Source organism: Sarcophilus harrisii, chromosome 2 (assembly GCF_902635505.1).
Source record: "Sarcophilus harrisii chromosome 2, mSarHar1.11, whole genome shotgun sequence".
NCBI lineage: Eukaryota > Metazoa > Chordata > Mammalia > Dasyuromorphia > Dasyuridae > Sarcophilus > Sarcophilus harrisii.
This window is the reverse complement of record NC_045427.1, coordinates 651,701,835-651,728,922: the sequence shown is the minus strand read 5'-3', so window position 1 is coordinate 651,728,922 and position 27,088 is coordinate 651,701,835. Positions and strand designations below refer to the sequence as shown.

Below are 27,088 nucleotides of genomic sequence, written 5' to 3'. Positions count from 1 at the left end.
AGGCATACAGCAGGCCACTAATAGGTGTTTATCTGGCCTCGCATACAGCAGGCCCCTAATAGGTGTTTATGGGGCCTGCACACAGCAGGCCACTAATAGGTGTTTCCCGGTGTCATTTCCTGAGGCAGACGGGATCTGGCGGCAATGCTTCTCATGCTTAGTAAGCGCTTGCCGCCTCGACCCCAGAAAGCTCCGATTGGCGGCCCAAGGGGCAGGGCCACAGGAATCGCGCCTCTCCTCGCTCCGCGCCTGGCCCCTCGGTCACGTGACGGCGTGGGCGGAGCCGCGTCGGCGCGCGCATTAGCCCCACCCCTTCACGCCGGAAGCTCCTCGAAGGCGGGGGTGGCGGGTGTCTGTCTCCCCAGGCACAAGCAGCTTGGGGCCGGGGGCTCAGACCCGACAGCGGACCCTCCCTGACTTCCTGCCGGCCCGGGCGTCTCCTCGGCACTATCATGAGCCACGCCCGCGGGCGCGCAGGCGCGGTAACCCCGGGGAGGCGGTCGCTCAGGGGTCAGGGGGAGGGGCGCGACGCCACAGTTGAGCGGAGCAGAATCGCCATGGCTCGCGTGTTGGTCGTGGGCGCTGGGCTCACGGGTGGCCTGTGTGCGGCGCTGCTGAGGCGGGGACGCCCCGCGAGCGTGGCCGTGTGGGAGCAGTCACGCGACTCAGGTGCGTGCGCGAGGTCCGCTTCAGAGGTCCCGCCCCCCGGTTCCTCGGAGACCTTTGCGCGTGCGCGGGCGTGCGCTCAGCGATAGGCCGCGAGCTTGAGGGCGCGTCACCGACGCGGAAGGGAAAGAAGAAGGCGCGCAGGCGCGTTGGGGCCCCGCTTCCGCCTTCCCTGCTCGTTGAGCCCCGCCCCCTCTCTGCTGTCTTTTTTCCCTTGAGCCGGTGATGTCATCGCTAGGAAAGTTCCTCTGGGCATGCGCAGAACCGAGACCTGCCGCGTCCCACCTTGACTCTGGCTTTAAGGGCAGGGCTCATACGGGCGCCTTGGGAGCCCAGGTTTTTTTGTGCCCGCGGGGAAACTGAGGCCCGGGGGGAGGGGCAGGGGAAGGAGCCTTGGCCGGAGTAGGAGCCGGCATCCCAGCTGTATGCGAGGGGCTTCTGGCTGACCCCGGCGCTGCGTTTTACAGCTGGGGAAACTGAGGCCGGAAATTGGGCAGCCGGGGACGGGGCGGCGAGAGTGGGGTCCGAGGCCTTCGCAGCCCCACGGCCAGTTCGGGCACGGGGCTCCCCGAACCCCGACCTGTCAAAAGTTAGTGGCGGAAGTCACCCCTGAGGTGCTCTCAACCATCCGCAAAGCCCGATGTTAAACATTATACACCCCACCCATAAATTATCGGTTATGTGGAAAGCCTGATGTTAAACATTATACACCCCACCCATAAATTATCGGTTATGTGGAAAGCCCGATGTTAAACATTATACACCCCACCCGTAAATTATCAGTTATGTGGAAAGCCCGATGTTAAACATTATGCACCCCTCCCCAGAGATGCTCATTATGTGGAAAGCCCGATGTTTAACATTATGTCCCCTCAAATAAAAGATGATCATTTACCCAGGAAGCCCATGGTTTAACACGAGAGCCCCCTTCCCAAAGCTGGTTAATCACCCAGGAAGCGCAGGGTGTAACACGAGACCCCCATAGAAGAGGCACGCGGTCAGCACCGGATCTGCCCCTCCCTCTCTTGCAGGGGGAAGAATGACCACAGTCCAGAGTGCGCAGGACCCCCACTGCAGGGCAGACCTGGGGGCTCAGTATATCACGTGCACGCCCCGCTCCGCCCAGCAGCATCACAGGTGAGTGAGCCAGAGGGCACAGCACGGGCAGAAGCCGGGCAGGAGGCCCTTCCTCCATCCTTGCCCTCCTTCCCAAATGGCGCGTGTTCTGCATTTATGAAGCACCTGCTGTGTGCAGCAGGCCCCTTGCTCAGCCCTGGGGACACAAAGGAAGTTCCCATATCAAGAGGCTGACGGGGGGAGGGGAGCAGGAGGATCTGGCCGGGTCGGGTTGGGGGATAACCACTGGGCCAGCCGAGGGGCCTGGTGAGAAGTGGGGGGTCTGTGCTGCCCCCCTCAGGTTTCGGGGGAGCCCAGGCCTCCCCGAGCATGGGCGGCAGGGCAGGAGTCACCGACTGGCCTGTGGCAGAAGGAGTGGCTCCTCGGCGGGAGGAAACGGGGCCGAGATGAGGCTGGGGGGGGGGAGGAGGGGAGCTGGGGGTCAGGCCCGTCAGTCTGGGACGCAGACCCTGGGCAGGCCGCAGAGGAGGCGCCCAGCTCCAGGGGGGAGACCAGTTCGGAGCACGGCGGGTGCTGGGGCGGGTGGGCCCGAGGCCCCTTCTCCAGGACCCGGGGCGGGCGGGAGGGGGAGCCTCCCCTCACACTCAGCCGCGGCTCTCCTCTGGGACCCCACGTTCACCTCCCATGGGGTGACTTCTCAGGGGCGCCGGGTCTGGGGTCCAGACCAATCCCAGCAGGACCGAGGGGGCGCCCTGCCCCACGGCGTCCTCTCCCCCCGGGAGCTGGCTAGCAGGAGGGCACCGGGCAGCGCCCCCCGGGGGGGCCGGGACGGCACCAGAGCCCGGCCCTCCGCTCTGAGCCTGCCTGGCGGGCAGGTGTCCCCTGCCCGAGAGGGGCCTGCGGCCCCAGGCGTGACTCTGCAGCCCCCTTGTGTGGGTGCCCCCCCCTGACATGGATGGCACATGCCCACAGGCAGAGGAAGGAGGGGGGCCGTTTGGCCCATGGGGAAGGTCGCTGCCGGTCAGCTCGGACGCCCCTCAGCAGGAAGCCCCTCCCCCGGGCATGTGCTGGGAAGGGGGGCCCCTAAGGCCCCCTGGGCCCTGCCCCCTCCGGGCCTGCCCTAGAGCGGGGCAAGGACCCCGGGGAGCCGGCTCTCCCAGAGGGGGCGGGACCGCGCTCCCGGGCCTGGGCCCACCGTCTGCTCTGCCTTTCAGCTTCTACGAGGAGCTCCTGACCAGCGGGGTCCTGAAGCCGCTCGCCGCTTGCATCGACGGCCTGGTGGGGAAAGAAGGGGATCGCAACTTCGTGGCCCCCCACGGCATCTCCACCGTCGTGAAGCATTTTCTGAAAGAATCAGGTGATGTGTCCCGGGCTCGCGGGGGGGGGCTCTGGGACACGAGGCTCCCGAAGGAAAAAGAAAAGCAGAAATTGCAGGTGGGGAAAGCGTGTGGAGAAGAAGAACTAGCGGGCGCCGGCTCTCTCCAGGTTCTGAGGAGCTTGCCTTCCAGTGGGCGGGAGGGCACGGCTTCACAACAGTGCCGGCAGCAGAGCGTGGCTGCTGGACAAGGCCGGGCGGGGGCTCCCACCCAAAGCCGGGCACGCTCAGTGTCCTCCTCGGAAATCCAGACGGGGCGACCGGCGGTCTCTGAGGAGCCTGAAAGCGGGAAAGTTCCTGAAAACCGGCTTTGCGTTTAGCTCCTTGATCCATGTGTGATGGCCTGGGGCTTAAGAGTTCTAAAGGTCTTCCACTTGTTGCCCCGTCAACTGTCCCTGTTTGCAGCTCTCTCTGGAAGTTGCCTAGAGCTTTGTTCTGGGGCTGCTTTCCGATAAATGACTTTGCCTACTCTCTTTTTTCATAGGAAATTGCTTAGGGATTTTATGGGGAACTGGAAATATAGAAAAAATTCCCTTAAAACTTTGGGCCCTGTTTCTCGTTGAGGCTGTAGAAGATCGTGGGATGAAGTCTGATTTCTCTTGACTTTTCTTAGAATTAGGCCCCAGTTTTGTGTTTTCTCGTGGTGGGCCCTTCGCCCTGAAGGATTCAAACTGGATGATCTTGATGAGGGATACTCCTCTTCTTAGTTGTGGGGGAAATTCTTCTGATCACTGAGTCTTTGGCGTGTGTCTGGGTGAGTTTCTCTGTGTGTCTGAGGACTCGTGGTGAATTCGGCGGTTCTGGACTATCTCCTTTTATCTTTCTGCTTCTGGGATGCTTCCTTCAGCAGTTGCCTTTAAAAAGGGTGATTGTTGTTGTTCGGTCGTTCCAGACAAGTCGTGACCCCATTTGGGGTTTTCTTGGCAAAGACGGAGGGTTGGCCATTTCCTTCAGCCCATCTCACAGATGAGGAAACTGAGGCAGACGGGCTGAAGTGCCCACCATCTAAATGTCTGAGGCTGCATTTGAACTCATGAAGCTTCCCGCTCCAGTGCTTTGAGCACTCTGGAGCCCCCAGCTGCTAAAAAAAATTGGGAGTTTCCCCCTTTCCCATTTTTGGTAAACTGAGGGTTAGTTGATCTTTTCCCGGACTTCACTTTTTGGTCCCCTTTGGCCACGTGCCTGCGCCATCCCCCACAGCTACTGTACCCGGGTGTGCTCCCGCTGCCACGATGTGCCCCCATTGTCTCCAAACCTGGAAACCATTGTTCCCGGTGCTTCCATTCCTTTTTCCAGACTTCTGTGTTTGTCTGTTGATTTTCCCCATTCCCTATTTGTCGTGATTCGTAAAAGGTGCTAAGCCCTGGAACTGGGAGGCACTTCGGGAGATTCACAAGTCACAGCTCCCACAATCCCACTCTCGGAGGAGGAGTCAGCCTTTGAGTTCCCAGCTCTAAAACAGCATATAAAAGAACAAGCTCACGGGAAGCCCTTGAAGCCTCGGCCAGGAATCAGTTGGGAAGCCAGGATTCGGAAGAAGAGAGGCTGAAGCTGGAAGAGGCAAAAGACTAGCAACAAGAGCTCTGGGAACCAAGGAGAGAGAGAGGCCTCTAGGAAAGCTAACGGGGATATTTTGGAAGAGACTGGATTTTACCAGCTGGCTGCATCTGAGGTGATTGTTGATCTGAACTGAAACTAAGGCTGCCTCCAGAAGCTCCCCAAGAAACCTGCTCCCAGAGAACCATTATATTATAGAGAAGAGAACATTACACCCATTTGCCTTGATAAGATCTCGTTAGAGATGCTCGGTCTTTGTGGAGAAGCAGACTTGAAACAAGGTGTTATCTCAGTGGAACTGATGAGATAATGGCTCCCCAGTTCCCATATATCCTGAGTGCTCAGTGCGGCGATGTCATGGCTCCCTAGTTCCCACATACATGGTACTCTGTAGTGATGTAATTACAACAAGGTATATAAGGGCTGAGAAGGACTGGAAAAGAGACATTCCATCTCTGACCAGCCTCGTGGTGACTCTCCTGCCTCCTGCACTAAGACCAAGGCTGGTCCCAGGGCCCTCCGGAAAGCTAGGCCGGACGTTACAAGTGTTTGTAGAGATTTTTGGTTTCCCCAGTTTAATTCATAGAAATGCAGACACATAAATACATGTACAATACGTATGTGCCTATAACATATGCATCCGTGATACACACGTGTGTATGTGCACATGCACACACAGTGTTACATGTAGCTATAATTCATCTATAAGAACTTGTGTGATACACACACACGTGACGTGGGGACTGTGGCCTCCAAAGCCAAAGTTGCCCTGCCCCCCGACTATTGTCCTTGATTTCAGCTTCGGTGCCCGTCAGAGCCACCATTTTGAACATTGTTCCTTTCCCTCAGCCTTCTTCCGGCTGCATCACTCCGTAGAGATTCACCACTTTTCTGTGGCGTCTTCACACTCCTCATAATCTCTTAAAACGTGCTTCTTTTCCCGACTTGTTTAGCGTTCTTGGGCACACCTTTCCCCCCTTGCTTTTTGTCACAAATCATACAGCCACAAAACCATTATGTACGTCTGGGTTCTTTCATTTTCTCTTGTAAGTATATACAGCGGAAGAGAAATTTTGGAAATCCCTTTGTTCTCGTAGGTGTAAGGGCACCTGCTGGGGTTTGTGACCTGGGGCCCTAAGGAGCTGTCACGGCTGGTTCTTGACTGGTCCTCCCTGAAGGTGTCAGGATGGCCCTTCATGAGCCACTTTTGTAGCCGAGACCTCCCTTTGCTTCCTGATCGCCTTTGTCGGCCTCTCCTCCCGCTCCCTCACCCCCGCTCCTCCAGGATCGTAAGATTCTGGCCTGGAAGGAGCCTTGGGGACCGCCTTGTGCAGAGCTTCATAGTGCAGAGAGGGTCTCGAGGGACAGTACTTGGATCCGGGTTGCCCAGCGGGCGAGGAGCAGAGCCAAGGCCCCACCTCAGAGGGAGGTTTCCCTTGCCGCTCCCCATGTTGCCCCCATAGTGATGGAGACTGTGCACGGGCCCCTGGCCAGCCCCACTTCCCTCGTAGTGTTCTGTAACAGCATCCAGCTGCCTCGGGCCACTCCTGGGCCTGGCGTTGGGAAGTGATGGACCAGCATTAGGGTCTCCAGAATGCCACAAAATAGGCCTTTGTTCCCCTTGGGTGAACACCTGGGGCCGGGATCCTGGTGACCACCATGATGTGGAGGGAAGGGCCCCTTCTCCTGAGGGGGAGGGGCCCTGGTGAATAGATTTAGTCAGAGAACACCCCCCCACCCACTGCCTGCCCTTCCGGGACCCCATGTGACCCCTGACATGCCCTCTGCCTCCCCTCAGGCAGGGCCGGCCCTGGGCAGCATGGAGCGGGAGCCGATTCTCTCTCCAAAGGACCATCTAAACCCGCTTTCCTCTTCATTCCAGGGGTGGAAGTCTCCTATGGGCACCGAGTAACCGAGATCTACCTCAAAGATGACAAGTGGGAAGTCCACAGGGACATGGGAGGCTCAGAGCTGTTCGACATCATCATCCTCACGATGCCCGTTCCCCAGATCCTTCAGCTCCAGGGGGACATCAAGAACTGTAAGTCTTCTCTCCTGTTTCCTGGGGGGCCAGAGGGGGCCCCGCCTCTGCGCTCGGGGGCTTCAGGGCCCCCACCGGCCCTGACCCACTCTCGCCTCCGGTCGTGCGACAAAGCAGCTGCCCCTCACCAAGGTCTCCGTGCCTTTGTGGCGGAAGTCAGGGTCCCGGCCTGTTCTCAGAAGTCAGGTTCGGGGAGGACCTTTGAGGTGAAAGTGTGTTCTTTGTCCAAGGGAAGTGCTTGCTCCCTTGTGACCCCCAGTGCTCAGCCCAGGGCCCGGCGCAGGGCGCTGCTCAACCCACGGCTCTCGTCCACACGGGGCAGGAAGGCACCGGCCTAAGCCGGGTTATTATACACGGGAACCGCTGGTCGTCTGGGTAACAAGGGTCAGTCCCTGGGCGGGGGCGCGAGAGTCACCGCGGCTGCCGGGTGCCAGTAAATGCCGAGGAACTGACGGGCCGGGCTGGGAAAGAAGCGGCCAGAGGCTCTTTGGAGCAGGCGCCGCTCCCGGGGCTGCTGGGAGGCAGAACCTCAAAGTGGCTCAGACCCGTCCGTTGTTGGGACTGCAGGGTGTGCCGGGGGCGTCACTGGTGTTGGAGGGGCCTTTGTGTTAGCGTGTGCACAGACACACACACTCACACACACAGAACACGTGTTAATGCAAACATAAAAGTAACGCGGACACAGGAAGGGGATTTGCACTGTTCTTTAGGATTCTCTAAGTCGTTACTCTTCCCTGTCCTTGGGCTTCTGCCGCCGCCTGTCCCTGCCGAGGGCAGAGCTTGGGTCCGGGCTCAGAGACTGTCAGCTGTGTTTCCTTGGGCTGTGATTTACTTCCCCCCCTCTCAGATTACGGGGTCTCTGATTCAGAAATCACTGCCTGCCCGTATTTCTCACCCGCTGCTGGAGTCCCACTCAAGCTGCCCCTGGGGGGAGGTGGTCCCCGCCTCCTGCTCCCCGCCTCCTGCTCCGCCCGGGCGCTGGGGGAAGGGGCTCCCACTCCCGTTTCTGCAGCTCCTGCAGGGACTGGGAGGGGCTGTGAGCCACCCAGGCCCAGCTCAGGTACTAAATAATAACAGTGTATAATGTGACAGTCCCGCCACATCGTGGGCTCTTGTGGGCTGGTCTGGAGACCCAAGCACCGTGAATGACGACACTTCCATGGGAAGGTGGGCTCCGTGTGCCAGGGGCTGACTAACAGAGGGAGGTGCCCCGGGGAGGGGGCGCTGCGGGCATTGGCTGTTTCCGAGGCACAGAGAGGCGGGCGGCCTGACATTCTCTGCTAGTTGGCCTGGAGTCCCCCACTCCGCGGTCCTGCAGGGGCCCCTCATCTGCCCAGCACGGAGAATCAGCAGGGAGGGCCTGAGGGGCAGCTCCAGGGAGGCTCCACACACTCGGGGGCATTGGGGTCAGCACTCGAGCCCAGGCCTTCTGACTGCAGGTCTGGGCCCTGCTTCGGTGTGAGCTGGTGCCGAGGAGGCAGGGCAGCGCTGGGTCACCCTGCTCATCACCCCGGGGGTGCTGCCAGGCTGGGGGCCGGGGCAGGGCAGGGCAGACAGGTCAGCTGCCTCAATCCATCGAAGGTGCTCTGATGTCCTGGAGCTCAGGCCCCCTTTCCTGGATCTTGGGACCACACTTGGACTCAGAATGAGCGCCGGCTGTTTACAGAAGGTGGGCACCCATGCAAGGCAAGGCATCCAAAGAGGAGACCAGAAGGATCTTCCTGAGGCCCAGAAGGGCGGGCTCGCTGCCCCAGAGTTCCCAGCCTGAAACAGGGTTAATTCTAGCTAGGATTTGGCTCACCTGGGGAGCCTGCAGGGTCCGAGTAGCCTGCTGCAGCCCGCTGTGGTGCCGTGGCCCCCTCTGTGCTGTGGCCTGCCCTGTGCCATGGCCCACTCTTGTGGCTTGGCCTTCAAGGCTCTGTTGTCCAGCAGGCTCTGGCTGGGGCCGGCTCCTCTCCTTCTGCCGTCTTGCCCGGGCCCAGGCTCCCAGCCGCTCCGCTGGAGGCCGAATTCGAGTCCTTGCGCCTCCATTTCTTGTCTGTCTCGTGCCCTTGGCTCCTTGTGGTTCTCCACCCCTGATGCCCTAGGCTGGATGGGCAGTGGTCGGCCCTGGTGGCGGCCGTCCCTTCTGCCCAGCGAGGCAAGAACATCTTTTGTGAGCCTGCGTCCTTTGTGAGCCTGTGTTCTGCTCCAGCAGCAGAGCCCGAGGCCTAAGGATGCGCTCCCGGGATCCCTGCCCCAGCTGGTCCCTGGGGTTTCCCAAGGATGCTGCTCTCCCTCTGCCAGGCCTCGGTGCGAGGGCCTCAGTGTTGGTAGGGCCCCATTCAGACGGCTGGCTCTGGGCCCCACTGACAGACCTGTTTATCCGAGAAACCGGATGTCCCGGACATTGGCAGCAAGACAGGGAAGTAAAAGAGAACGGAACGAAGGGAGCGTTGAACGTCCTCAGCAGCCCTTCCCACGGGACCGTCTCCCCCAGACCATTGGTTGACCCCCAGGTTGCCCCAAGCACAGCCTCACACAGCACGCATTAGGGAACCTTCTGCAGCCACAGTGTCCGAGAACTCACCGCTTGTTTTGTGGAGGCTCATCCAGGCTTCCTAGACAGGCCGTCCAGGGTTCAAGGCCTTCCACATTCGAAGCCCCAGAGCCCAGGGCCCAGAGCAATGGTGGCAGGAGATTCCTGGACTGCCAGAAGTCCAGCTGGGCACCTCTTGGGCCTCACTGTCCTGCTGTAGTCCCCCTTTCTTCTCACCCCAGGCCGCCCTGCCAGGTCCTGGCTCCTGGCCAGACACTGGGCAAGAGCGGGCGTTCCAAGAGAAAAAGTCCCCCCCCCCCCAGGAGCCCCTGGAAGGAAGGAGGGGGAGGCAGAGGAGAGAAGAGGGCTGGCTCTGGGACGTGGTGGTCAGTCAGAGAAGCCCCTCGGTGGCACAGCTAGGTGAGAGCAGCCGTGTCTGACCACTCCCCTGGGAAGTGGAGACCCAGCCTCTGAGGAGAGAGGGCGAGGCTATGAGGAGGGGGAGTCCTGGGGCTGGGAACCTACGCGCCTACACCTGGGGCCCCTTTTCTTTGTTCTGCATGTGATGGGGTGATGAGACAGACGGAGAAGAGAGGGTGCTGGGCCCGGCCTCAGGAGGGCTCGGGGGCCCCACCCGGACCGGTGCTCCCATTACCCTGACGGAGGAGCCTTCCTCCCGAGGGGCCGTGCTGGGGGAGAGGCTGGGCTCAGCCCAGGACTGTGTCCTGCGGCAGACTCCTGCCGTGGGGGATTCTGGGTCAGGGACATCCCCTCTCCGGCCACAGGGCTTGTCCTGAAGGAAGGCCTGAGCCCAGGAGGCCCCGCACAGCCCCGGGAGGGCTGGCCCTGCCTGACAGCCCGGGGTCTGCAAGGAAGGGGCCTTTATCAGCCTCCCTCTGGGGCAGGGGTACGGACATGTGGACGTCACTGCCACCTAGTGGCGCCTGTCCCAGAAGCAGTTTCTGCAGACGGGGCCTTGGAGGCCTTTGGGTACCTCACCCAACCAAAGGGCATTCACCAACCCCCCCCCCCCAGGGCTAGACCCTGGGGACACAAGGGAAGGGAGAAGATGGTTTTTGCCCCCGGGACCCTTGTGGGAGCAGGAGGAGGGGGCGCCTGTCCGGAGAAAGCGCTGATGGGGGGGAGGGCTCCTGGGCCTACCCTGCGGGAGCCTGGCTCTGCCCTGGCTCTGGGAGCAGTAGGAGCCACAGCAGATTGTGGAGCAGGGGGTGCTTTAGGAAAACTCCTTTGGTGGCCAGATGGAGGATGGAGCCGGGATGGCCTGAGCCAATGCCCAGGGGCCGCCGCAGTGCTGAGGGCCTTTACAAGGCTGCCTCCTGCCCAAAGGCTTCTCCTCTTTTCCCACGGAGGCCAACTGCGAGGTCCTGGGACCTGCTCTGGGCCCACGGGTCTCTGGGGGCCCCTGTAAGGACATGGGCCAGGCTCCAGGCCGAGCTCATTGCTGTGAGGGGGGCCGGGACGTCCCTCAGCCGGCTCTGGCAGGGTGGGCCGTCCTCCACACCCGCGGCCCCCACGTCCGCATCCAGGGCTGGTTTGCCACGGCTTCTCCTGTAATTCTTTCCCTCTGCTTCAGCTTCTGCTCCCTCCCTTGGACTCCTTTCCTAGAAGCCCTCAGTTTGGCATTTCTTAAGCATGAGTCCTGTCTGTGACCCTCCTCTAGCTCCCGGGTTAACCTTTCCCAGGCAATGGGCACTGCTCATTTACCCAGGCTCCCCCTGACCAAGGTCCCAGAGAGTGACCTGTCCCTTAGGGGCCCTGTACCGGCTCCTCCCTGGCCCAAGGGACCCCCTCTTTGGGGGCTGAGCCCCTCCTGAGAAAGCCCCAACTAGTGGAGGAAAGGAGCTCACACTGTACTGGGGGCAGAGAATTAAGGCCACCAGCAAAGGGCACTGGAAAGGGCTGTGGGGGGGGAATGGAGGGGGGAGTCAGAAGTGTCGAAGTTCCCAAACTCTGAAGCCCAGGCCGGGGGTGGGGGGTGGGCCTGGTTCTTCTCCAAGATGGCGGCCCTGCTCACGGCCCATCCCGGGAGAAGGGGGCTGCAGGGCAAGTGGCCGTTACGGGATCCGGACCCAGGGAGAATCCAGGTGAGATGGAAACACGGGCTGAAGTCAGGCAGGCAGAAGTCCAGGTGGGCACACACTGAGCCACAGCCATCAGGACGTCCCTGCACCCGTTTCTTGCGTGAGTTTAATCACTGTGCTGCCCAGAGCCAACATTCTTTGATTCTCTTGATTTTTAGTCCTGGGGCATTTTGTCAGCTGCACATCCTTAATCTAACAACGAGACTGAAGCCGCTGACAGACACCACATAAAATATGATGTCACAAGGGAGAGAGGCCCAGGCTCGGGAGCCGAAGCCAGACCCGGAGCTTACTGGTTGGCTGGGGGTGAGGAGAAATTGCTCGTCTCTCGGGCTTCACCTTCTCATCTGCCCAGAAGATCTGAACCAGATGGGCTGAGATCGTGTCTAACAAACTGAGATCCCCCGGAGTGTCTTCAGTAGATCTACACTGAGCACAATGACCTGGGGTGAGGAATGAGGAAAGCTGCCTCCCCAGAGGGCGGAAGCCCACGGAGTCTGTGACCCGCCTGTGAAGGATCTGAGGGAGGCAACCATCGGGAAGCCTCATTTAGAGAGCCAGGAGAGACAAGGACAGAAATACAGAAGAAATAGCGTCCACGTCAGCCGGTTTCCCAAGAGTTACCCCAGGCTGGAGGTCGGACGGGCCTTCCTCTTGCACGTCTCATTGGGCTGCTTTTGGTTAAATGTGAAAGAAGAAAAGAGGACGGTTTAGGAGTTTTTGAGGGGATAGTCATGATGGCTACGCTGTTCATCTTCATGTTATTTTACCATCCCCATCCCTGTATTCAAGTTGAAGACCGGATGCTTTCATTCCTCCTAAGCCCAGAGCAGATCCCTCCAAAAGATCCGCAGGACTCCCCCAGCCCCGTGAGCAGAGCTTGAAGGGAATGGGGGAGCTCAGCATCTTCTCCACTGTGGTGGCGAAAGAGGGATGTTTGTTGTTGTTTAGAAGGTTTTCGCCACCTCTTGTTGAGTGAGAATAAACAAAGGTTCTGTTTATGTTAAGAAAGCCATTTTTTTTAATAGTCTTTTATTTACAGGTTATATGCATGGGTAATTTTTCAGCATTGGCAGTTGCAAAACCTCTTGTTCCAGTTTTTCCCCTCCTTCCCCTCACCCCCTCCCCCAGATGGCAGGATGACCAGTAGATGTTAAATATTAGAGTATAAATTAGATGCACAATAAGTATACATGACCAAAACGTTATTTTGCTGTACAAAAAGAATCAGACTCTGAAATAGTGTACAATTAGCCTGTGAAGGAAATCCAAAATGCAGGTGGGCAAAGATAGAGGGATTGGGAATTCTATGTAGTGGTTCTTAGTCATCTCCCAGAGTTCTTTCCCTGGGCATAGCTGGTTCAGTTCATTCCTGTTCCATTGGAACTGATTTGATTCATCTCATTGCTGAGGATGGCCAGGTCCATCAGAATTGATCATCATATAGTATTGTTGTTGAAGTATATAATGATCTCCTGGCCCTGCTCAAAGAAAGCCATTTTTTAAAAGTAGCATTTCCCCAGTCACATGCCAAGAAGATTTTTAGCATTCATTTCTTAAGATTTTGAGTTTCAAATGTTCCTCTGTCCTTTCCTCTCTTCCCATCCCCTCTTCTGAAGAGGTAAACTGTCTGACATGGTTTATCCATGGGCTATCATATAAAACACGGTTCCACATTACAGCTGTGAAAGGAGAAACAGATCAAAAGAAAATAAACACAAGCAAGAATAATGGAAGTGAAAGAAATAGGCCTCATTCCGCATTCTGAGTTAATCAGTCCTTTATCTGCATATGGAGTAGCATTTTCCTTCATGGATCTTAGGAACTCTGAGCACTGTGTTGCTGAGAACAGCCGAGAATACATCAGTCATAGTTGATCATCACACAATGTCGCTGATACTGTGTACAGTGTTTTCCTGCTTCTACTCGTTTCACTTTGCATCACTTTGTATCCATCTTTCCAGGTCTTCCTGAAACCTGCCTGTTCAGAATTTCTCAGAATTTCCCTTTTGTGATGATCTCTTTGGAAGACAGACCTAGAAGTGGAGCAAAAAGTAGCCACGGTTTGGTGGCCTTTGGATATAATTCCAAATTGCTCATTTCACAACTCCACTGACAATGCACGGGTATTCCAATTTTCCCACAGCTTCTCCAACAGCTATTATTTTCCTTTTCTTTCATATTAACCTATCTGGTGGGTGTGAGATAGTATCTCAGAGTTGTTCTCATTTTAATTTCTCTAATCAAAAGTATTTTAGAGCACTTGATAGCTAGAGATAGTTTTGATGTCTTCAACTGAAAACTGCTCGTTCTATCCTTTGACCATTTATCAATTGGGAAATGGCTTGCATGCTTATAAATTTGACTCAATTCTCTATACAGCTTAGAAATGAGACCTTTATTTTATTTTTTAAAGATTTTTTTATTATAGTTTCTTATTTACAAGATATATGCCTGGGTAATTTTTCAGCATTGATAATTGCAAAACCTTTTGTTCCAATTTTTCCCCTCCTTCCCTCCCCCAAGATGGCAGGTTGACCAATACATGTTAAATATGTTAAAATATAAGTTAAATACAATATAAGTATACATGTCCATACAGTTATTTTGCTGCACAAAGAATCGGACTTTGGAATAGTGTACAATTAGCCTGTGACGGAAATCAAAAATGCAGGCGGACAAAAATAGAGGGACTGGGAATTCTATGTAGTGCTTCATAGTCATCTCCCAGAGTTCTTTCGCTGGGCGTAGCTGGTTCAGTTCATTGCTGCTCTATTGGAACTGATTTGGTTCATCTCGAAATGAGACCTTTGTCAAAGACACTTGGAGTAAAGATTGTTTCCTAGAGTTCTGCTAGGAAAACCCATGGTTTTATGACACTGTTAACGCTTGGATTTCAAAATCCTGTCAGTCCCATCCCCAATATAATGAACACCTGTGGTAAATGCTATGTAATGTGCTTTTATGCATAAGATATCCCAGCTATCTGCCATGTAAAGACCTTCTTCTGTATGTGTCTAAGCAGAATGCTTATGTAACAATTGATATCAATAATAACTGGGGATAGAGATGGGCTCCGGGACTGCAACTAGACAATGTATCTTTATGAGAGCTGACTGGGTTGTGCAAAAGAAACCAGTTTTGTGTTTTTGTTTTTGTTTTTTTTTTGCTTTTGTTGTTATTTTGGTTTATTTGCAAGTTGTCCAGGGTCACACAGATAGTGTCTCTTTTCTGAGGTTAGATTTGCACTCAGGTCCTCCTGACTCCAAGGCTGGTTTTTTGTCTCCTGGGCCACCCTTCACTCTGAGTTTTACAGAGAGGGAATGGACAATGAAACCAGCTCAGGATGCATTGTGCTGTTCCAGACTCAGCTTCCTCACCCTTAATGTGAACCTTGGCTTTTACACAGAGAAGGTTTGAACCAAGGGGAAATGGGGGGAGAAAGGGGACTTTGGATATGGTGAGGGAGAGAAGGGCGAGGGCGGGAAGCTGGGGATATTTCCCCGTGGAGCTCGAGCCAGCGTAGTGCACTGAGTTGAGCTGGTGGGAAGAGTGATGAGTGAAGATGAGTGAGAAAACCGGGGGGCACGGATTGTACAGGCAGTGTTAGACTCGAGCAGTGTTCTGCTTTATCAGAGGACTTTATCACAAGTCGATATCAGCGCTAACCATAGTTTGTACCATTTAAGCCGGGCTCGGTGTCTGCTGTGGCCATAAGGGTAGATATGGCCCCATGGCTCCCACCTGCACCCACCTCATGCAATAAGAGACGGAGAGTTAGAAAGCCTCCAGGGCATTTCCATTTCCAGGAAACTGAGGCCCAACCCACCTGAGCCCATGGAAGTAAGTACTGGTAAACTCTGGTACCCTGAGCCCTCCCCTCCCACTCATCCCACATTCTCTCCACTTGCCCACATTGGCAGACTTCTCACCTTTCTTTGAATCCTTCCTAGTCATCATTTGACAATAACATCGCAATATATTTCCTACACTGAACTTTCTTTGGCTATCCTCTAGTCATTAGGCCTGGAGATTGTTTCCAGCAATTTGCTATTATGAACAACACGTCTATGAATATTTTCATACAGATTATTTCTCATGAGTCAAAAAAGCATTTATTAAAGCACCGTGTGCCAGACGATATTACTCCATCTTTTGTTATCCCTTAGTGGGATTGCTAGGTCAGAGGGGAGGAACAATCTTGGAAATATTCCTCTGTAATTTCAAATTATTTCTCAAATTGGTTGGACACTTTTACGGCTCCTCCAGTAATGAGCTCTGTCTTTGTTTTCCTGTGTTCTTCACAGCTTTCATTTTTTTTTTTTCTCATTCTTTTACCTTCTGATAACTTTGTGGGTAGAAGATGTGACTTCTAAGTTGTAGTAATTCACACCTCTTAGATTTCTAGTGATCTTGAGCACTTTTAGATGTTGATGACTCGGATTTCTTTTTTTATTTATCTTTTGTTGACCACTCAGCTAGCAGGGAATGGCTCTCAATCTTACAGATTTATATCAGAGATTTTGAATTTTCATTAGAGATCATTTGTCTAAAATGTTTCCCTAGTTCATAGTTTAACTTTTTATTGCAGACACATCTAGTTTATTTGTGCAAAGTTTTTTTATTTTTTAAATTAACAGGCAAAGTAGTTGATCCTTTATGCTAGATTCATTGCTTGTCTACAGTTTGGAGAGATGCAGTTGTTTTTCTTAAGGGTTTTAAACAGCCTGACTTTTTAACATGGACTTTCCTCCTCCATTTGGAATTAGCTGATAAGACAGGGTGGGGTTCTGGGCTCCTTCCCTCCCCTCCAAACACTGCCCCCAGAAAGATTTCTCCATGCTTTGTGTCAGCTGGCCAATCCCAAAGTGAGCTGCTGGTCCCTTGCTTTCTAAGCCTTGCTTGTCTAATCTGTTCCACATGGGGACTCTTCTATTTTTATCCAGTACAAATAGTTTTGATTGTTATTACTTAACAGTGTATTTGGACAGTCTGGTGATCCTAATACTAAACAGGGCCAGCTCCTTGTCATCCAGTGGATAGAGTGCTAGACCTGTAGTCAGGAACAGCCAAGTTCAAATCCAGCCTCCAACACTTACTAGCGGTGGGGCACCGGGCAAGTCTCTTAATCTCTACCTCAGTTTCCTCAACTGTAAGCTGGAGATAATCAGGGCAGCCACGTCACAGAATTATTGTGAGGATCAGATGAGGTAGTCGTAAGTTGCTTAACGGGACCTAGCACATGTTGGGTCCTATATAAATGTTACCTGTTCATACCCCTTATTCCTCCTTTTCTGTTATATTCCTAGATATTCTTGACCTTTGTTCTGTATTAATGTTCATATTATTTTGTCTAAACCCTTTGGCACTTTTATTGACATAGTGCTAAATAGCATCATTTTACTCTGATGCTACACAGTTATAATAAAAATGGCATTGTTATATTAGATGTGAACACTGACTCTCCTCAGGGATCTTTCTTTATAGCCATGAACATTAATTTGTAGTTGTGTTTTATAAATTCTAATAATTCAACTCATAAATACCTGATGTGCTTTATTCTTTCCAGGGGCATTTTTCTTTCTTTAGCTTCTTGGTTCCCTACATGAGTATTTGTTGTTTTTTAAGTGTCACCTGGGATTCAGCTGGTTTCCCACAGCTCTTTGTTGAGAGGGTCATTGAGAGGGCTGAGAGGAGCCAGAGTGGGCAGCAAAGCCATCTCTGAAAGGGGGAGGGTTGGGACTTGACGCCCACTCACCTCCACCCCTTAGCTGGTTCAGGATTCGGTTCAAACCCACCTTCCTCCGGAGGCTTTTCCCCTCTTCCCAGATCACCTTCTCTGGCTTGCACAAGCTAATTGCTTCCATGCTGTCTTACCTCATCAGGACGGGAGTTCCTGGGGCAAGGACTTTATTTCTGCTTACATTTGTTCCGATCTGGCACCGAGTCAGCGCTTAGCAAATGCTTCCTGAGAGCTCTGGTGTTGCAGGAATTTGTCATCTCCTCATCCTGGGTCACTTGCCCAGCATCTCTCCGAGGGGACACGGGTTCTCCGGGCCCGGCCTCCCAGGCTCTTTCTTGCTGCCTCGGCTGCCCGGTTCTCCTCAAGTCCTTCGTTGGGAAGCAGCTTTGTTTCCAGTCCTTTCTCACTCTGAAGTCCTTTGTGCCAGGGTGTGTTGGCCAAAGTTTCCAGCTCTGTTTCTGACGTCGTTCTGTCAGGTTCCTGTTTGGTGGGAAATCTTTACAAAGTCATGTCATTTCAGCCACCGTCTAATGGCTCAGGACGGGCAAGACCCTGTCTGGGGAAAGGCCAAAGGGCACTTTGTCCTCAGAACGCTGGCAGTGCCCCGGGGGATGGCAGGGACTCAGCAAGACAAATCGTGATGAGAAAATGAGATTGCCGGGCCCTTGGAGCCAGGAAGAGCTGGTGAGAGTCGCTCCCTTTGGCCACTGGGCTCTGCAAGTCATTCAGCGCCTTAGGCCTCTGGCCATCCTCTCAACCTAGATTTGGGCAAGGTGCTGACCACCTGCACTATTGGAAGTTCCCTGGGCACAGTCCCCATTTATGTCTTAAATCTCTGTAGAACTCGGGAAGAGCTTCTTGTGCTCCAGAGCCCTTGACAAAGACAGGAATTGCAGCAGAAGGGATGCTCTGAGCATGGGGCGACACTAATGAGAGAAGGTAAGAGCCAAGGCTCAAAGAAAAAAAGCTGGGAAAATAAATTGGGTGGGAAGCCTCAAATGTCAGGAAGGGTAGTTATATTTTAGCTCAGGATAATGGGGGCCACAGAGGCTGACACCTTTTCCTTAGGAAGATTATTTTGGAGATAAAAGCCTTGCCGAGGTCAGAGTGGAGAAATAATATTCAAGAGAGCTTCTATTGTGCTCAGAAGAATGAAGGAAGGAATAGATAATAAATAAGAGAATTTATTTATCTAGAGCCTTTTACACTCCAGGTACTGCTTGGTGCTCTTCAGATATCATGTCATTTCATCTTCATAGAAAACCTTTGAGAGAAGGACTGTTATCCAGCTTATAGATGAGAACATCAGGGCGAAAGGGTTTGTGCCACATGGCGGAGTCTGAGGGGCAGGTCTTCCTGACCCCGGGCCCAGCACTCTGGGCCCTGCAGCCGCCCACGGGCACATCTTCGGCTCATCACCATGAAACAGCCCGAAAGGAACCTTAACCCGAGGTTTGACCCTGCGGAGTCTCGGCCTTCTGCCGGCCTGGCCCACCTGGATGGGGCTCGTGTCGTGGTAGTACCAGTGTCAGCTTCTGGAGAGCAGGGATTGGACCTCCCAGCACCCAGTGCAGATCCTGGGCACGTGGAGGTGCTCGATAAGTGCTCGCTGATGCTGTGAGGGAGGCATTTAAAAGCTGGCGCTTCCCCAAGCTGCTCTCTGAGATGGCATAAGGGGAAATGCTCCCCAGAGACAGGTCTCCAGTTTGGGAAGTGGCTTTGTTTTCTGTGTAGCCCAGCGTTCCTGGCTGGGTGGGACAGTGGGTGACCAGGCAGCTGGTCCTCCAGACAAGTCCCTGACCCCTTAGGAGACTCAGGGCACAGGCAGGGAGTTTTAGAGCAGACCCCAACCCCATCCCCAGCCGTGGTTCCTCAGATAGCTCAGACAGCTGGTCCATAGGACAGACCTCACAGCCCAGCAGGGGGCAGGGCCCAGAATCTACGGGAGGAAGCCAGTGGGCAGCTGGGCACTCCGGCAAGTGCCCAGGTTTTCACTGAGGCTGAGCCACCCCCTGCAACAACCTCTTCTGACATCAGTATTCTTCCAGTGATGGCTTCACATCATAAATATCCAGTCTCCAAGGAAACCAAATTGTGGGTCACTCAGAGGGCAGGGAAGAGCCGTACGTTCAGTATAAACAGGCTGCGGCGTATTCCCAGCAACAAATTTCAGGATAAAAATGATATAAAAAATTTATCGTGAAAATGCTGAATGATGGTCATGGAGCAGAGTGGGGGATAACCAGTGGTCCATGAAGATCCCCAACCCATCCATTCCTCCCTCCCCCATCAGAGTATTCACAGGAAAACCCCGACAGACTCTGATTTACCCCATTGTGGGGAGCTCCATCTCATGGTGCGCTGGAGGGGACACTGGCTCCCGAGTTGGAGGAGTTGCTGTAGTGACTACCTTTGGGATCTTGGGAAAGGGTCTGTTTCCCTACCAGTCACGTGAGGTGGTTGGGTTAGAGTCTATCTCTATGATCCCACAGATCTGCCGTGGAGGATGCGGATCAATGTGACTGATTCCACAGAAGTCACATTGATGAGATCTTGAAGCAGATCAGAAACTGAGGGTTTGGAGGTAGACCTTGGAAAGCTCTTTTTTCAAATCATTTGCAACCTTTTTTTGCATCATTTGTGGCTACCCAACTGTAGGTGGAGACTTGATGTGTTTGGGGGCCTATGTTCCTCTCACTTTTCTGCTTTCACGGCGCTTAGCATCGTCTCGGAAAAGCAGAGGTGGGCTTTTTTCCTTGCAGGAATCTTGTTTCTGGCACTCTCTCCCCTTGCCAAGCTCACCCCAGCAGCTTCAGAGCTTCACTAAATACAGGATGAGATGGTCCGATAGCCCCGTTCCAAGTCATCTGCCTCAGATTTTGTTCTTTTTAAGGTTGTGTTTAGCCCCTGGATTTCATTTAATTGTTTATGTGTATTTTGATTATTCACCAGCAGCCCTGGGGAAATGAGGGCATTTTAAAGAATTCTTAAATGAACATTGCCCTGGACAAGAGTGACTCACTGGATTTTGATAAAACAAAAGCAGTTGGACAGAAGGTCCCTCTGGCTCGCCCAGCCATTCTCAGGCCCCACGAGAGAGGCCATCCTCAGTCCTTACACTGCCTGTCTGCCACAATAACCCCTGAGCCCTCCAGCCTCCCATTACCCACAGTCAGCCAGCCCTCTTCCCAGACAGCTTCAGATCCCTCCCTCCTGTGCTTCAGCGTTCAGTGGGGAAGGTACAGACTCCTTACACAACATTCGAAGCCCTCTGGGATCCCCACTCCCGGGAAATCTCCCCTTCAGGTAATCTGTGTGGGGGCCGGCTGCCATTCCCATTGCGTCTATCAGACTCCAGTCTGGTCTCAGGCCAGTTGTCTCTTCCTCAGAAGGGACCATTGCCCAAAGCGCTTAATCTCCCTCACACCAGATACAGTATTTTCCTCAGCCCTCTGGCTCACTGGTATTCCCATCTTATCTCTGTTATCAGACTAAAAATGCCCTCCAGGGCACACAAGCTACTGAGGAGGGAGGGGGAGCTACTTGAGGGGGAGTCCAGCAGAGTGTCGAGGTCTAGATCCCCCTGTGAGTGATGAGGTCCCACAGATGCTTTTGTTTGCAGAAGACATCTTGACTGCATCAAGCCCTTAAACTTTTCAAAATTTCCTGTTCTCCTGAGAGATTTTGTCCTGCCCATCCACACAGGAAAGATAAAATGGATGAAAAATGTCCACTGCCTGTATTTTAACATGCATGGGAATGGGTGTCCTGTTCGATGGAACCTATATCTGTCACAGTTTGAATGGGCACTTTAATGCTGGAGAAACTGAGGCAAGGTAGAGATCAGAGAGCTTTTAATATTCTTATTTGAATTTCTGAGAGGGAATTTCTGTCTGGGGGCAGAGCAGAATCCATTTTTCCTCCAGGGCTGAATTGGACTTTTTTCTCAAAGAATTCAGCATCAAATGTGAGATTCCAAAGATTTTTATAGGGCTCGAGTGATCAGGAAAACAAAAGCAAGAGGTGGAGTCCAAACACTGGTGAATGGGAATTTCCAGGAAGGGCCTGGTTCTAACGGGTTGCGGGGTGAGGACCATAAATTCTTGATAATTTAGGAGAACTTAGGAGCCAGGATGTCTAAAGTAGGAGATCTCCCCCTTATCTGAGAGTATACATTTATAGTTTATGATCCTAGAATAGCCAGCCCTAAGTTATAACAGTCCTAATCGTCAGGAATGGGAGGTTGCAACCAGGGGGATTGAAACAGAACAATTTAGGGAAACTGAGGCAGGAAAAATAAGCCAGTAAGGACAATAAGCCGCTTTCCTCCGAGGTTTTTGTTTTTTATATTCTTTATATATTATTATGTGCTCAATTATCTCCTCCATGAAGTAAAGATCCTTTCAAGATTGGGACTGTTTCCCTTTTGTCTCTATCTATCCCTAATGCCTGGCACAGACTAGGTAATGACTAAATTCTTATTGATTAGAGGGATCGTAATACAGAGAAAAGAGCACTTGCTTAGCAGTCAGAGATCCTGGGTTCAAATGTCACCCCTGACTTCAGGTAAGATGGCCCTTTTTGTTCTAAATCTCTGAGCCTGTGATTGACTGATAAATATAATTAAGTATTCCAGTGCCTATAGGTCAATAGTGGATGTGGACTCATCCTGGTGCCATCTACTATGAGTGTAACGAGTAGTTTCTGAACTTCCATTTTTCTTGCAGGCCGAAGTTTTCCAGAGGCACCCCTGGCCCCCAGGCTGAGGCTCTGTGTAGTGAGGAGTTACTTAATAGTAATAATTTTCCTTTAAATTTTGAAAAAGATTTTTTTTTGTCCTTAGGATCTTTAATTATTTTTTAATAAGTTGCCAAATTGTGAGGCGTCATACTAATACAGATTATATGTTATTTAATTTGATTGTGAGGTTTTCTCCCAGATCACAAGTGACATTTTTAATTATGAGTATTATTGGAATAGAAAGAATTTGTTACCAATTTTTAATACCTTCATGTAAAATGTTTCTGGTCTATAGATTTTATCCATGATCTACAACAAAATAAATTATCTAACTAAAAAAATGATCATCCAGATCTTCCTTCCTTCCATGAGATCAGTTCTTAATTTGGCTTCTGTTTTCTCTCTGCACTTTACAGAGACATTTCCATATCAGAAAAGAGGGGACTGAAGAGATGGTGATACTCAGGATAGATAAGGAAGCTAGAGAATTGCTAGTTCCCCTCCCATGGCTTCAAGTCTCTTGACCCAGATGAATTGCAAACTTAGGTACACAAAGAACCGGCCAACGTGACTGCTGAGCCACTGCCGGTGATATTTGAAAGATTGTGGGAAACGAGTGCCTGGAGACTGAGAAGGGCAAATGTCCTAATTTTCAAAAAAGAGAGAGAGCAGCTGCACAGCAGAGGTAGTGAACTTGACTTTGATTTCCAGGAAGACTTGGAGATGGATCGTGAAAGAGACCGTTGGGCAGCCAAGAGCCAGCAGGCCTTAATGGGGAGCTGCATGTACCAGGCTAAGCCAGTTTCCTTCCTTCAGAGCATTTCTGCTAGGAGATGAGGAGGATGCTGTAGATATTAGCCCGTGGAAGTGTTCCTTTGTGGGATGAGCCCGCGTTTCCCTCCGTTTGTGAAACATCTCCTGTTCTAGCAGAGAAAATGGAACGTTGTGGCTCAGTCAGTACGCCTTGGATACTTCCCAGTTCGGCACTTGCACAGAGTAAATGACCATGGCTCAACGTCCGCTTGGCCCATGACCTCTCAAGGCTGCCGGACACTTGGGCCCAGCTTTAGGAGCTGGGAATTCTTCCCGGTGTCCATCTCTCCAAGGCTTTTGCCCCTCCACTAGTCATAGAGGGAGCCACGTCGGGCAGAGCTCCCTGAATGCTATGGGGGAGAGAGAGCTGGAGACGCCTGAGGGGAGAGGAGACAGTGAGAATGGGGGGAGCACAAAGATGATTCTCTTGCTATGGCGAGGACCTGGTTGGGATGCAGTGATACAGAATTTGTTGTGGACTCGGTCAGCCTGATCCGCTCCTTCAGCAGTATATGTGTCAGAAAAGAGGTAGAGTCCAGGTGGGCGTCTGGCAAGGCAGGAGCCGAGTGCTGGGAGGCGTTGGAACCGAGAGGAAATCTGGTCAGAGCGGTCTCATCATCAATATTTAGTGACTGTGCTTGTGGGCTGGGCACTGCTAAGCTCCGGGCATCCCTACCCTCAAGGGAGCTTGCAGTCACGGGGGAGACGCAAAAGGAGGCTGAAAGGACTAGGATGGGGCCAGAGGGAGCCAACCTGGAGGGGCTCCTGGAGCTGAGACCAAGCGGGGCTGCTGATGGAGAAGGAAGTTACCTAGGAGCTTCTGAGCCCTGTCAGGGAAGGCTTTGGGAGGAGCTCTGCTTTCTGGGGCAGAGGCTGCCGAAAGGGCAAAGCTGAGTGATCCCCAAGATGCTGAGATTGTGACGAGAGCCATCTCAGGGGAGGCCGTGGAGGGGGACGGAGTCCGAGAGGAGGAGGAGAAGGGCTTTTGGAGACAGGGCTTGTTAGAGTCCTTTGTTCTCCGAGAGTCCAAGAGGACATCACCAGGCTGGGGTCAGTGTGGCCGAGGAGACCCGTGGGAGCTCACCCACAGAGTTCAGGGGGAGCTGGGCAGTGGCAACAGCTCCAAAGTTGGCGTCGCGTGTTTTGTTTGGTGCCGCTGCAATTATCCCTCACCGAGCCTGGCACTGCCTTTTGTGCTGGGCAGCCCCGGACTAGTGCCCCCCCTCTCACAGTCCCTTGCCAGTTTTTCAGAGAAGCCTTCAGAGGGTCCTCATATCACTTCTCTGAGCTTTGTGCTAGTTCTTTGTAATAAGTCAGATTTCAGTGGGATGGAGCTGGGAAGGCCTCTAGTCCTTGAAGCCTAGTGGCAGGCCCAGTCAGGACACCTAGCCTGCGATCAGTGGGTGCCCTGGCTGTCTCCAGCGTCTGACCGGCTCTAGGCATCTGTGTGCTGGAGCTGCCTTCCTGGCCACAGAAACCTCTTGTTCTCCTTCCCCCCTTCCACCTGCTTGGGGGGACCCCCTAACTTACCAAAGGGTTTGGGACACCTCAGTTACCTTCAGTCTGGTGCCCATTTGTGGCTGCTGGGCCTGCTCTGACTTCTTGGAGCCCCGGGGGGACTTGGGTGAATCTCACACCAGCCCCCACGTCCCTGGAAGGTGAGGATCCGGTGAAGGAATTGCAGAGTTCTCCATGAAGGGAGCAGACACTTGGGTTTGCAGTCAAGACCAAGGACGGGACCGTCCCTGTGTGTGACGGAGTTCACAGCAGCTGAGTATCGTAAAGGACTGGGGAGTTACAGGGCCTGAGGTGACAGCCATGTGTGTTAAAGCCCTCTCAAGGTAATGGCGGGAATGGGGAGGGGGAAAATAAGTGCTGGGCTCCTTGGGAAGGCAGAGAGGGTGGCCTGGGACTTTAACTTCCATCAGGTTTTGGATTGATGGTATATAGACAACAAATAAAACATTATTTTGTATTTATTTGGTAGAGACTTATTTATATATGTGCCGTCTCCCCCCAAAGCATATAGATTCCTTTGGAGCAGAGGCTTTATTTTTGACTTTCTATCACTAGCATCCAGTAGGGTAACTAGAGCATAGTAGGCGCTTTAGAAATACTTATTCATTGATCGATTTATAAATTATGTCTGACCTAGACAAAGCACAGCAGGAATATTCCTTTCCCAATCCTAGACAGGATTCTCTTGATGCAACTTATTTGTTTTTTGTTTTTCTTTCTTATATTTCATTGTGGAATCATATTAAGCTTGCAGTCCATTAAGACCCCTAGATCTTCTTTCTAGCCACATCTCTCCCATCTGGTACTTGTGAAGTGTCACCGATACTGCATTGCCTGCAGATATATTTGTTCCATTTCACAATACCTCAGACCATGGTTTACAAATCCTTTCTAACTGTTCCTGGAAACCAAGTCAACCTCCTGGGCTTCCTCCTCTCTTGTCTGAGAGTGCTGGATCACCTGATGTCTGCCTAGACTTTGACCAGGGGACTCCAAGCTTGTTGTGAGGATAAAATGAAATCACCTTTGTAAAGAGCATTTTATAAATGCACGCTGTGATTAGTGGTCTCATTCTCAGAATAGTGCTTTTAAATGCATAAAATAAAATCATAAAACTTAAGATTTTATGGGAAAGGAGGGTGAGTGAGTGTGTTTGCATGTACATGTGCTCAAATGGGATGGGAATATCGGGAAAGTGTGCGTGCAAAATGATCATGTGGTTGAGTGATAACTAAAATAAGTTTTTCCAGTTTATAAACATTCTGCTTAGCAAGGTGGCGCCTTTCCCACATGTGTTTGATTCTTGGGAAGAACGAGAAGCCTGCTCCTCAGGAGCCTCCTTGAAAGCCTGAGACTCATCCCCTTCTGAGGGGGACGCCGACAGAGGTGGCTCTTGGCTCTCCTGTACTTATCTCCTCTGCCCTCCTCCCCAGCTGCTCATGATTTACCAAAAAAGAAACAAAAAGTTAAAGCAGTCCCCCGAGGAAACGTCATACCCTTCTGCTCAGTTCAGATTTGGCCAACATTTATCAACTGCCTACTAGGCGCAAAATCAACGACCAAGTGAAATAGGACAAGGGCCCTTCACCTGTTTGGTGACATGGACCCCTTTGGCAATCTGGTGAAGCCTGACCCCTGAAAGCCATTTGGACAGCACCACGGAGAGAGCTCTCAGGGTAAAGGCCAGCTTGAGGGAACCCAGTTCTGATCCATCACCAGATACCTAGTGGTTGTCTAAGTTCTCAGCGAATCGCTTCCATCCCTCAGTCTCAGCTTTCTCATCGTGAACCTGGGATGATGATAAGAGCATCTGCCTTCAGGCATTGTTTGTCGTGTGGATAAAATGAAATCATTTTTATCAAGTGCTTTGCAAACCTGAAAACACTATATAAATATTAGCTATTCTCATTAATATTATTCTAGGAATGTTTTCAAATGTATAAAATAAAATATATAGAATTAGAAAGGAATCAATTATATTAAGATATAGTTATCAACACTCTGGTTTTGCTGAGGCGACTGGGATTAAGTAACTTGCCTAGGGTCACCTAGATAGTAAGTATTAAGTGTCTGAGGTCGGATTTGAACTCAGGTCTTGCTGACTTCAGGGCTGGTGCGCCATCCATTGCACCCTCTAGCTGCCCCTGGCAATATAAATTTCTAAAAGTTCAGAGACGCAAGGTCGGGAACCCCTGATTTAATAAAACATGGAGCAATATTTTCAGAAGTTTATAGAACCAAGGAAGCAATTCTTTTTGATCCTAAGGAATTCACCACTCTCATTCTAGTTACTGACCAGGAGACAGATGGGAAACTAATAAACATTTTAGGATGTTCTCATCTGCTCATTGGCAAACAGACATTTATCTCAGGGGGGAAATGGCTTGAGTTATTCATCAGCATTGCATTCATTCTATGCATTTATTAAGTGCCTACTGTATCTTGCGCATATCTGTTTGTCATCATCAGTAACTGATGTAATCTAGGATAGGTTGGGTTTATTTTACACTATAAGCTCCTAAAGGACGGGAACTGTCTTTTGTCTCTTTATTTCATCTCTCCAGGACTTGGCACACAGTTGGCACTTAATAAATGTTTATTAATTGTATGCTATCTCCCTTTTCTTATTTTCCTCCTTCTGGCTTTGTACCTGTACTGATCCTTGTTCCATCCCTTAGAGTCCTCCTTTCTGTGATAGCTAATTCAGGAAGTGTCTCTTTCTCTTCCATTAAAATATCAATTCCATTTTGAGGGGCTTGCTTTTGATTTTTTATTTCCTCAAAGAATGTATTCTTGTTATAAAAGCATCAGGCTTCTCTATGGTCTCAAATCTTGGTCTCTCTCATTCCTTAAATCCTATCTCCATTCTCCAATTTATTTCTTGCCAAGCTTTCCTGTTCCCATTTTTGCATTGAAGTCAACGTTTAATTTAATTTAA

At 52.0% G+C, this 27,088-nt stretch overlaps 1 protein-coding gene across 2 annotated transcripts in view; it reads left to right on the top strand.

The window, feature by feature from the left end:
- Positions 1–286: 286 nt before the first annotated feature.
- Positions 287–27,088, top strand: part of RNLS (renalase, FAD dependent amine oxidase) — a 163,391-nt gene continuing 136,589 nt past the window's right edge. The window contains exons 1-4 of one of the 2 annotated variants that reach the window (XM_031956986.1): positions 287–669; positions 1,698–1,803; positions 2,958–3,100; positions 6,558–6,716. In XM_031956986.1, the coding sequence (XP_031812846.1) occupies positions 453–669; positions 1,698–1,803; positions 2,958–3,100; positions 6,558–6,716 (625 nt within the window). In that variant the 5' untranslated portion in view covers positions 287–452. The remainder of the gene's footprint in view (positions 670–1,697; positions 1,804–2,957; positions 3,101–6,557; positions 6,717–27,088) is intronic. The other variant, XM_003758901.4, reaches the window with a different exon arrangement.